A 12,882-nucleotide genomic window follows, 5' to 3' on the forward strand; every position below is an offset into this window, starting at 1 on the left:
AACCAATGGCAAAGGAAGACCTTTCTCTCTGTCTCTCTCTCTCACTGGCGGCCATTGGAGCGTGAACCAACGGCAAAGGAAGACCTTTCTCTTTGTCTCGCTCTTTCACTGTCCACTCTGCCTGTCAAAAAAAAAAAAAAAAAAAAAAAAAAAGGTACTATTGGATAATAAGAAGCAAATTTTAGTGATTCTTCTGATGTGTGGAAAGCTTCAAGCACAGCTCAGAATGCTGTGTCAACAGAGGAACATGCATATATTCTCTACACAACAGTTACTGGAGATGAAATGCAAGCAAAAACAATGTCAGATGTTGAAGTTTGTTTTCAGAAATAAATAAATATATTTTAAGAAGGCATTGGGGTTGGTGCTGTGGCATAGTGGGTAAAGCCACTGCCTGCAGTGCCGGTACCCATATGGGCGCTAGTTCGAGTCCCAGCTGCTCCACTTCCAATCCAGCTCTCTGCTATGGCCTGGGAAAGCAGTAGAAGATGGCCCATGTCTTTGGGCCCCTTCACCCATGTAGGGGACCTGAAAGGGGCTCCTGGCTCCTGGCTTCATATTGGCACAGCTCCAGCTCCAGCTGTTGGGGTCATCTTGGAAGTGAACCAGCAGATGGAAGGCCTCTCTCTCTCTGCCTCTCCTTCTCTCTCTACGTAACTCTGACTTTCAAAAAAATGAATAAATCTGTTGAAAATGCATGTCTCTCACCCCTTACTTGTCATTTGTTGTGATTCTTCGGCGTCCGATCCATTTTCTCTATGTACCCATAAGATACTGACACACTTGTAATTTTATTTCTTATCCCCTTATATAAATTTGGAAGATATACAAAGAAAAAAGTTCATTTAAAACAACTGGATAGCTTCCTGCTATCCATTCTGTGGCATTATTATATTCTTTTCTATTTGTCAAAAGTTAGTTAATAACCTATTTGTCTTCTTCATATTTTATAATTAGGCTGTTTCTATTTTTAAATTCCCTTTTAAATATTTATTCATTTATTTACTTTTTATTGAGGCGGAATCACACATACAGGGAAGGAGGGAGGGAGGAAGGGAAAGAGAGAGAAAGAGAGAGAAAGAGAGAGAAAGAAAGAGAGAAAGAGAATCTTCCATCACTTCCCAAACGGCCTATCAGAGATAGGGCCAGGTTGAAGCCAGGAGCCAGGAACTCCATTTGGGTCTCCCACAAGATTGGCAGAAACCCGAGTACTTGTGTCATCTTCTGTTGCCTTCCCAGGCCCATTAATAGGGAGCTAGATGGGAAATGGAGCAGCCAGAACTCAAACAAGCACTCTGATGTGGGTTGCTGGCATTGCAAGTAGCAACGGCTTAACCTGCTGTAGCATAACACAACACTTTGCTAAATTCATACAATTCGTATATTACTGTGTTTACTGGTTTTGTGTAACTTTTAGTAAAGTATCTTTTCCATTTTTAATCAGAGAATTTAAAATCTGAACTTAATGGGGACATCACTTGATATATTTGTATTCCTTAGCCAATGAATGCCAGGCTTATCCACATGGTAAATGATGTATCACACGTTTTTTGACCGGACTCCTTTCACTTGTAGAATTGCCAGTTTGTATTTATGATTAAATTTTATCTGTCATATTTATTAAAATTGTTTTCAAACACCTTTCATGGTGGTCTGCCTTGGTTTAGAATTCTTGATCTGTGATGGTGTATTCAATGTTTATGTTTTACTGAACGTCCTTTTGTTTTAATTGGGAAATAGGATTTGCATCTGCTGTTACTTTACATATCCATTAGAAAATATAACTGAGAAAATAGCATGATGTGAATTGGAGAAGATTTAAACTCTGGCAGATCTAGGTGCTGTCAAATTCCTGTCATCGATATTTTCTACCCTGCACTCAGAGCTGTGATTTATACACACTGTGCTACTGGCATTTTCCAGGTAATTGATTGGCAATGTAAACCCCCTGACAATTTCTTGTTTGATTTCCATCCTTCTATCAAACCCATTCTCTAGCATATACCTTCCATTAAATTAAAGCATAAATTGTTTGATTAGATTGAAATATATGACCGTCATATGAAGGTATTTCTTGAAGTTTGCTAGAAGTTGAAGTAAGGAGGTAATCTTTATAGTGCACAGGCTAAGCTGCCACTTGGGACATCCACATACAATATGGGAGTGCCTGAGATTGAATCCCTCAAAGCTTTCAATCTGGCTTCCTGCTCATGCACCTGGGAGCCAGCAGGTGATACCCCAAGTGCTTGGATTCCTGCCACTCACATGGAAGACCAGGTTAAAGTTTTTAGTTCCTAGCTTTCTCCTGGCACAACCTTGGTAGTTACAGGCATTTGGGAAATGAACCAACAGAAGGAAGATCTCCCTGTCTATCCGGCTCTGTCATGTCGCCTTTCAAATTAAAAAAAAAAAAAAAAACCTTTTAAAAAACTGAAATAAAAATATGTTTATATTGATTGAAAAACTTCTGAAATCCATGTATAGCTTTTCCATCATTTGCATTTCCGTGAACTTTTTCAAGCACCCTATATGAGTCACAAGCTTTTTCTTACAAAAGCAAAGGAAGAAGGGAACAACTTCTTGGTTGGAATTTTTAAATAATTACAAGGAAATTTTTATGGCATCCTCAAATAAGTGCATCTATCTTTAAAGTTTGTTTTCCATAGACTATTATTTATAATGCTTTATTGTTTTATAATACTTTATTAAGGAAAATAGGTCAGTGCCAAATACCATGCTTCTTTGGGATAAATGAGCTAGCTTTATCATCTTCATTAAAAACAAATGTCCGAAGAAATAAAAATATTTCTTTAATCAATGTGTCTGCTTTACAAGATAATCTTAAATAGATTCTGTCGCTCCCCCTCTTCGTGGAGGAACGACACTGAACCCTGCCTAGGCTTCATATCCGAGTCACGGCACCATTATGTCGCTCCCCCTCTTCGTGGAGGAGCAACACAGGACCCTGCGCTGTTCTTTCGTCTGCTCGGCCCTCCCCGGGTTTGCTGCTGGTTCTTCCCGGGTTGGCTACTATCCCTTCCACCTCCGTGGAAGGGCAGTTCCCCCTGGCCACATTCCCCACTTCCGCAGGGGAGCGGCACACCGCCGGCCGGCTTTCTCGGGGGGCTGCACGGGTTCCCTTAGATGTTCCCCATAGATGTTCCTGGTGCATGCCGTCTCTCTCCTCCTTTATAGTCCTCCTCCGCCAATCCAAACTCGGCTGCCCACACGCCGAGTACGCTGCTCTCCTCCAATCAGGAGCAAGTCCTACAGTTTATCAGTTGAACTGGAGGCAGCTGTGCGGAAGCTGTTTACTTCTCTCCCAGCGCCATATTGTGGGAGAGCAGATGCATAGAATAAGTCTTAATTCCAGTAACTCAGTCTAGTCCGGATTGCTCCCCACAGATTCCACATAAATTCAGCTTATTATCATGTTAGTTTTTATTTATTAAGTAGGTTGATCTTTGAAACAGTATAAAATGTCTAATGATCTGCTAATTTTTTCATACAATGTTTGTATGTGATAAGGTTAGTGTCATATAATAAAATCATTAATTTACATGTTATGCTTTCTAAGTTTACTTCTAGTGAAAAATACAAAGGAACACGGTGGAAAGTCAGTGTGAATAAGAAAGCACTCCCTTTATGTTTCAAGATTGCTGGTTTGGCACATCTAAATACTTTTGATTCATTCTACTTTGTGAAGGATTTCAAATTTCACGCATGCATGACTTTCTTTTTAATATTTTTTTCAGGTCAAATGCTGAAGAGATTTTCAAAATAGGAAAATATATTCACTCATAGAACTCTATTATTGTGGTTTACATTGATACCTGAATTGACCTGAACTCTGTTGTGATATGTGGTTTAAATTTTCATAAAAGGCCAATCTCTTTGCCATAGCAACATACTGATATATTTAGATGCACAGCATCTGTAATAGAAATATCTGTAATTCTGAAAGCAATTGTCAAAGAAGGAGGAACTGCTGTATAGCTGAGCAATGTAACTATGTTTCAGAAAAATCATTCCATAAATTATTGTTCATAAATAGAGCTCCATTTCCCAGCACTGTTTCAAAACATAATGTTTTCTAGAAATTCCATCACTGCAAATGTAAAAGAGTCAACAACTGCAGAATCAGGTTGAAATATTCAAAGCATGATTTTCTCTCTAACAGGTTAATCACACAAATAGGCACATGTATTTGTAGTGATGTATTTAAACATGGATGCCAAAAGCAATATAAGGTAACAATTTTTCATCCTTCTATTAAAGTTTAAATTCATTAGGGGAAGAGAATTGGAAAAATATGCTCAAGAAACAACATAAAGATCTCAATTATCTTATTGTTACAACTAAAATCATATAAAATTAAAGGCATCAATAGAAACTAAATATAAATGCAATTTTTAAGAATAAGAAGTAGTAGCCACAACTTAATCAAAATACATCAGAACCTATGGGTGCTGAGTCTTTTGACAACTTTTGAAAATTAGTAACAAATACTTGAATATAAGAGGGATAGTAAATAATGAAACTGACCAAATAAGCAGGTTGCCTGACATGTAGCCTCTCCGAAAGTAGCATGTTTTTACATGGAGAAAGATGAAGCTAAGCCATACTTAAAGGAATTTGAGAATTATCCCATGATATAGTCATGAAATCTCAGTCATGCCTGGGCCCTGAAATTAGAATAATTGTCTTCATTTTACTAATGAAGGAAGTGCTTGCTCACATCACATAAACTCCTTTCTTAGGGATTCAAACAAAACTTTAGTGCTCAATGCAGAAGGTGAAACAAAGGACACAGTCTGCCAGGGACATGTTGAGAGGAGAACATGTTCCAGGGATAATGACGTGGGAGTCTCTCGTGAACCAAAAGTAAATAGTACTGGAGGTCAACAGAGAAAGTTCAGGTCACAGGTCAAAAAAATGATAGCAGCATTTTAAATTTGGGATCAGATATTCATATACACAGAGAAAAGTATCAGTGGAATTGAGAGAAGGGAATAGGTATCGTTGCTTCTGATTTTCCACATTCTACAAAAGGGGCTAAGAGTAGCAAGTAGGTGTTATGGTGCAGTACAAGCTCATACTGTACCCTTAAGCTTATAAATAATCTTGAAATTTAAAAAATTAAATTGTTCATTGAAGTGAACATAGTGTTTTTCCCAAGTTTGTTTTCAATCTTTGTCAGACACATCACTAAGGATTATATCTGACTACAGTTTTGATATAGTGACTGTTTTGAAATTCACTTTATGTGAGTGAAGTTAAATACCATTTCAGTTGATTGTTTATAGCTCTTGCTTATATTCCTGCTAAACTATGATCCTTTAAATTTTATTCATTAGACTATTTAGTGAGCATAAACACTATGACTATAATATAAATTAAAAACATGCTATCTCAAAAAATAAAAGAGAAAAATGTTTTGGAAGGTAAAATGTATGCATAAGTGTCTTCATTAAAAAATAGAAAGTGCCTAATAATATCTGAAGCTAACATTAGCTTATGTTTGTTCATGACATACATAAATCCTTCAATTTACATAGAACAAAAAGAAAAAGATTAACTGAAGAAAAGGCCTTATGATTTGAGAGCTGCTATATTTAAGGGAAGTAGTTGAATCCTGACAAAGCAGAATCTAACACTAAGTGTTCTACTTTTTAAAGCGATATTAAGTGCTGCAACAATTAAATTTTTTTTTATTTTTATTTTTTGACAGGCAGAGTGGACAGTGAGAGAGAGACAGAGAGAAAGGTCTTCCTATTGCCGTTGGTTCACCCTCCAATGGCCACTGCAGCCGCGGCAGGTGCGCTGCAGCCGGTGTATCACGCTGATCCGAAGCCAGGAGCCAGGTGCTTCTCCTGGTCTCCCATATGGGTGCAGGGCCCAAGCACTTGGGCCATCCTCCACTGCACTTCCGGGCCATAGCAGAGAGCTGACCTGGAAGAGGGGCAACTGGGACAGAATCCGGCGCCCCGATCAGGACTAGAACATGGGGTGCTGGCGCCACAGGCAGAGGATTAGCCTATTGAGCCACAGCGCCAGCAAATTTGTTCCTAATATTAAGAAATATAAGTAATATGTTTACACTGATCTTATATTTATCACTTCTTCACCAGCAACATATAAGTGATGTAATTTCTCCATATCTCATGAGCATTTCATGATGTTTAACCCTCCTGATGGTTATATAATGATGTCTTATCGTAGCTTTAAATTTTAATTAGCTTATCACTAATGATATTGAACATCTGCTCATGTACTTCTTTCTTAATGGTATAACCTTTTTGGCCAAATGTTTTCTTATATATACTTCCCATTTCAATTTTTTCTTATTTTTGTATTCAAAACTTTCTTTTTCTATGCTAAATAGTCCTTTGTTCAAAAAATAATTTTCTTTTTTTTAAACTTTTATTTAATGAATATAAATTTCCAAAGTACAGAATATTGATTACAATGGCTTCCCCCCCATAACGTCCCTCCCACCCGCAACCCTCCCCTTATCCACTCCCTCTCCCCTTCCATTCACATCAAGATTCATTTTCGATTCTCTTTATATACAGAAGATCAGTTCAGCATACATTAAGTAAAGATTTCAACAGTTTGCTCCCACACAGAAACATAAAGTGAAAAATACTGTTTGAGTACTAATTATAGCATTAAATCTCAATGTACAGCACACTAAGGACAAAGATCCTACATGAGGAGTAAGTGCACAGTGACTCCTGTTGTTGACTTAACAAATTAACACTCTTGTTTATGGCCTCAGTAATCACCCTAGGCTCTTGTCATGAGCTGCCAAGGCTATGGAAGGCCCCTGAGTTCACTGACTCTGATCATATTTAGACAAGGCCACGGTCAAAGTGGAAGTTCTCTCCTCCCTTCAGAGAAAGGTACCTCCTTCTTTGATGACCCATTCTTTCCACTGGGATCTCACTCATAGAGATCTTTCATTTAGTTTTTTTTTTTTTTTTTTCCCCAGAGTGTCTTGGCTTTCCATGCCTGAAATACTCTCATGGGCATTTCAGCCAGATCTGCATGCCTTAAGGGCTGATTATGAGGCCAGAGTGCTGTTTAGGACATCTGCCATTCTATGGGTCTGCTGTGTATCTCACTTCCCATGTTGGATCATTCTCTCCCTTTTTGATTCTATCAGCTAGTATTTGCGGACACTATTCTTATTTATGTGATCCCTTTGGTTCTTAGTCCTATCATTATGATCAATTGTGAACAGAAATTGATCACTGGGACTAGTGAGATGGCATTGGTACATGCCACCTTGATGGGATTGAATTGGAATCCCCTGGTATGTTTCTAACTCCACCGTTTGAGGCAAGTCAGCTTGAGCATGTCCCGAATTGCACATCTCTTCCCTCTCTTATTCCCACTCTTATATTTAACAGTGATCACTTTTCAGTTAAGTTTCAGCACTTAAGAAGAATTGTGTATTGATTACAGTATTCAACCAAAAGTATTAAGTAGAACAAACAAAAAAAAATACTAAGAGGGATAACATACTTGTGGGGAGCAACTCAGACCAGACTAAGTTAATGGAATTAAGACTTATTCTATGCATCTGCTCTCCCACAATATGGTGCTGAGAAGGGAGTAAACAACTTCTTCGCAGCTGTCTCTCGCCAACTTGAGTGATGACCTGCAGGAGCTGATCCTGCTCCTGATTGGAGAAGAGCAGCATACTCGGCGTGTGGGTAGCAGAGTTGGAATTGGTGGAAGAGAACTATAAAAGAGGAGAGAGACAACATGCACCAGGAACATCTAAAGGGAACATCCGGATAACATCTGAGCAGCCCCCAAAGAGCCGGCCGGCGGTGTGCCGCTCCCCCGCGGAAGTGGGGAAAGTGGCAGGGGGAGCCGCCCTTCCACGGAGGTGGAAAGGATCAGCAGCCAACCTGGGAAGGACCAGCAGCAAACCCGGGAAGGGCCGAGCAGACAAAAGAACAGCGCAGGGTCCTGTGTCGTTCCTCCATGAAGAGGGGGAGCGACAATACTAAGCTGCTCATCAACAGTCAGGGTGAGGGCTGATCAAGTCACCGTTTCTCACAGTGTTCATTTCACTCCAACATGTTTCCTTTTTGGTGCTCAGTTAGTTGTCACCTATCAAGGAGAACAAGTGGTATTTGTCCCTTTGGGATTGGCATATTTCACTCAACATAATGTTTTCCAAATTCCTAAGAGGGATCACTTTTCAGGTATAATTTAAACACCTAAGAACAATTGTGTGTTAATTACAGAGTTCAACCAATGATACTAGAACAAAAAAATACTAAAATGGATAAAGTATTACATTGTACATCAACCGTCAGGACAAGAGCTGATCAAGTCACCGTTTTTCATAGTGTCCATTTCACTTCAACAAGTTTCCCCTTTGGTGCTCAGTTAGTTGTCGCCAATCAGGGAGAACATATGCTATTTGTCCCTTTGGACTGGCTTAATTCACTCAGCATGATGTTTTCCAAATTCCTCCACCTTGTTGCAAATGACCAGATTTCATTGTTTTTGACTGCTGTATAGTATTCTATAGAGTACATGTCCTATAATTTCTTTATCCAGTCTACTGTTGATGGGCATTTGTGTTGGTTCCAGGTCTTAGCTATTGTGAATTGAGCTGCAATAAACATTAATGTGCAGGCAGCTTGTTTGTTTGCCAATTTAATTTCCTTTGGGTAAATTCCAAGGAGTGGGATGGCTGGGTTGAATGGTAGGGTTATATTCAGGTTTCTGAAGAATCTCCAGACTGACTTCCATAGTGGCTTAACCAGTTTGCATTCCCACCAACAGTGGGTTAGTTTCCCTTTTTCCCACATCCTCTCCAGCATCTATCATTGGTAGATTTCTGAATGTGAGCCATTCTAACTGGGGTGAGGTGAAACCTCCTTGTGGTTTTGATTTGCATTTCCCTGATTGCTAATGACCTTGAACATTTTTTCATGTGTCTGTTGGCCATTTGGATTTCCTCTTTTGAAAAATGTCTATTGAGGTCCTTGGCCCATCTCTTAAGTGAGTTGTTTGTTTTGATCTTGTGGAGTTTCTTGATTTCTTTGTAGATTCTGGTTATTAACCCTTTATCTGTTGCATAGTTTGCAAATGTATTTTCCCATTCTGTCGGTTGTCTCTTCACTTTCCTGATTGTTTCTTTTGCAGTACAGAAACTTCTCAATTTGATGCAATCCCAAATGTTAATTTTGGCTTTGACTGCCTGTGCTTCTGGGGTGTTTTCCAAGAAGTCATTGCCGGTCCCTATATCTTGCAGGGTTTTTCCAATGCTCTCTAATAATTTGATGGTGTCAGGTCGTAGATTCCTTACTGAAGCTAAGTGCGTAACAGGGAGGCCCAGGAGGCAAAGGACTATGCACAGTCGTGAGGATCTGAGCAAATCCCGATGCTCCATGTCTGTAACTAAGGGAACTGAATTCTGCCAAGCAACATGTGAGGCTCAGGCTCTCAAAGCATGGCGATGACTGCCGCCTGCCATTCCTGGCTAAGCCATACACAGGGGCCAGACCTCCAGGAATGGTGAGACAATAAACGTGGCTTATTTTAAAATACAGATTTTGTGTAATTTGTTGTAAAACAGAGAAAACCAAGGCACATCCAGCAGCCCTCCCAAGTCTCCTTCTTGCTTTGTGGGCCATGGTCACAAGGGCTTTTCTTCAGAATCCTCACGTTCCTGTCTCTGGAGCCTCCTGTTCTGTGCTCAAGCTCTGCCTTCACTCTCCCCAGCCCATTAACGTGTGCATCCATCAAAAGTTCTTGGAAAATTCCCATTATGACCAAAGCTACACACACTCTCTTCCTGTTGTGACAATCGCCTCCTAGCACCACCATCATTCAATCACCATTGACTTGCCTCTCCATCAGAACCTCCAGATTTACCAAGCTAGTTCCCACTTCCCGATACAGTCTATCAGCTTCTTTAGGACAGGGAATTTCACTGTTTCTTTCTCTCTTATGAAGGGCTCTACATAAAGCATTCGATACAATGTCACTGGCATGGCAAATGTATCATGTTTAATGAGCTTATTTTTCTGAATTACATTTGGGATACAGTGAAAATTCATTTTCTGCAGTTCTCAAAAAATCTATTTTGCACTTAAAATAAAGCTTTATGAAATTATTTTCAGAGTACAAAAATTATACTGGGGGATTTGGAGGATTATACCCAAGAATAATAGAAATAAAGCTGCTTGTTTTTCTTCCATTCAAATGATAGGAAGGAAACAATTAACTTACCTGGCCGGGCTTAGCATTTTCACAGACAACAATATCATATTCCCTGGCAAGTTCGGGTGGATTGTCATTGACATCCAGAACTCTAATACCCACAGTGACATGGCTCAGCAAACCAGGATTGTCTGCAAAACACACAGGGATGTATTTAGTATTTCCATGCACACTTTAGAAGCTTGGTTTACAACAAATCTCCTTAATACTGGAGCTTGTCACCAGCTCCATATGCTGTAGCAGGACTTTTGGCAAAAGACAACTTTATGAAGGAACTCTTCACTAGAACTCATTAACTCACAGAAAAATGAAAAATGAACACCAAGGTATGACATGAATGCTAAAACGATATTTTGTCATATCAAGGAAATTGCATGTTATTCAGGAACTGGAGTGGGAGAAAGTTGTCAGAATTCATTGTGTGCTGTCAGAGTCTAGGGGATGAACAATTGGTTTCATCATTAATCTAAGAAAAGCACAGCAGTTGGTAAAAAAAAGATCACATAATCTTTCAAATGTTCAAGGTCTGAAATCTAAATAAAGTCAGTGAAAACAGAAAGCAAAGTTCTTTACACAAAGGATCATTTTCTTCTTATGCGAGAATATATGCAGTGTGTGATACTAAGTCACACTTGGGGAAAAATAAAGAATAATTTAAATGAGAATTTAGCATAGGATTTACATATGACTCTGGAAGAGATCAAAATATTATATTCAATAGTTTAAAATATGTTTGGAACTAAGTCTTCTCATTTTTCAGTAAGTTCATTAATTCTGACATGCAAGAAAAAAGGAAAAGGATTTGTTTTACATGACAAATATACAGATTCAGAATAATAGGAAACTTGAATCATCTCTCTCCTCTCTCTCTTCTCCCTCCCTCCCTCCCTCTCTTCCTCCCCTCTCTTCTATCTATTGCTCATTGCTGATGTACGTGTCATCCTCTGAAAATACCCAAATCATTAAAAGAATAACACACCAAGAAAAAGACTAGTAGGGGCCAGTGCCGTGGCTCACTAAGTTAATCCTCCACCTGCGGCACTGGCATCCCATATGGGCACCGGTTCTAGTCCTCATTGCTCTTCTTCCAGTCCAGCTCTCTGCTGTGGCCCGGGGAAGACAATGGAGGATGGCCCAAGTGCTTGGGCGCCTACACACACATGGGAGACCAGGAAGAAGCACCCAGCTCCTGGCTTCGGATTGGGGCAGCTCTGGCCATTGTGGCTACTTGGGGAGTGAACAAACAGAAGGAAGACCTGTCTCTCTCATTGTCCGTAACTCTACCTGTCAAATAAATATATAAAATCTTAAAAAAAAAAAGAAAAGAAAAAGACTAGTAAAAAGATTTACTTTTAGAGAAATATAAAATCAGCTAGTCCCGTGATTGAGAAAAAAATACCAGAACACATACAGGTATGTTACAAGGGGCTATAGAGGATTTTCAGCCCCATTATCTCAAATTAAATCTACATTTTTATACATCATTTTATTTTTACTGAACAGTAGTTATTCATGTCAGTGATTACATTAAACTTACTCTAGCGTTTCTTTTTTAATAACTATTTTTCCGCATTAGCTTATTTGGTTCTATATGTTATTTAGTTTTCCAGTTTTACAAAATGTTATCATATTTGAATGAAATTTTCTGCCACATTTCTGAGAAAATATTTCATCTAACATTTTGTTTCTAAGACTGTTCCTGGCCGGCACCACGGCTTACTAGGCTAATCCTCTGCCTGCAGCGCTGGCACCCTGGTTCTAGTCCCGGCTGGGGTGCTGGATTCTGTCCTGGTTGCTCCTCTTCCAGGCCAGCTCTCTGCTGTGGCCCAGGAGGGCAGTGGAAGATGGCCCAAGTGCTTGGGCCCTGCAGCCGCATGGGAGAACAGGAGGAAGCTCCTGGCTCCTGGCTTTGGATTGGCGCAGCACGCCGGCTGTGGCAGCCATTTGGGGGGTGAACCAACGGAAGGAAGACCTTTCTGTCTCTCACTAACTCTGCCTGTCCAAAAAAAAAAAAAAAAAAAGACTGTTCCTTATGGTGACTATATTGTTATTAATTTATTTTCTGTGTGATATATAAATACAGCAGAGTTATTATATATATGTTGATTTTTCCTATAGAGATAATTCAAAGAAATTCTTGGATCTTTGGCATGAAAATTTACAACTGTAGTTTTAACTATATATAGATTATGTAATTTATAATCATTTTAATTTATCTATATCCAATCCAGAACTTTGAAATTTTGTAAAATTTCCGGTCTGGTTTGTTAAATGGCAGTTTATTTTGATTAACCTAAATTCTTTAAACAGTGATGTTACTGAAAAATATTTTCATGTTTTTACTGCTCACTTTATGTTAACTCTTTTGTTAAATGTTTGTCATGTTTTGCATTTTTATATTGTGCTGGTATTTTCTTATTAATGCAATATATCTTGTTATATGTATACACATACACTTTACCAGTCACATGTGCTATAAATGTCCTCCTCCATTTCATAAAATTTTCCCCCTTTTGTAGTCTATTTGGAGGAATGGGAAAAAAATGGGATATGAATCTTGCATTTGCACTGTAATACCACTTTCACTATGCCACTATCTCCCCAAGAAACTGTTTATGTGAACTGTCA

At 39.1% G+C, this 12,882-nt stretch overlaps 1 protein-coding gene across 8 annotated transcripts in view; it reads right to left on the reverse strand.

Annotated features, from left to right (window-relative positions):
- The window catches only part of CDH18 (cadherin 18), a 966,744-nt gene that overhangs the window by 38,814 nt on the left and 915,048 nt on the right, over positions 1 to 12,882 (reverse strand). For 7 of the 8 annotated variants that reach the window (XM_070056895.1, XM_051853855.2, XM_051853858.2 and 4 more), the window contains one exon: positions 10,264 to 10,385. In XM_070056895.1, the coding sequence (XP_069912996.1) occupies positions 10,264 to 10,385 (122 nt within the window). Of the gene's footprint in view, positions 1 to 7,398; positions 7,751 to 10,263; positions 10,386 to 12,882 lie in introns of those variants that run through there. The other variant, XM_070056894.1, reaches the window with a different exon arrangement.

Source organism: Oryctolagus cuniculus, chromosome 14, assembly GCF_964237555.1.
Source record: "Oryctolagus cuniculus chromosome 14, mOryCun1.1, whole genome shotgun sequence".
NCBI classification, from domain to species: domain Eukaryota; kingdom Metazoa; phylum Chordata; class Mammalia; order Lagomorpha; family Leporidae; genus Oryctolagus; species Oryctolagus cuniculus.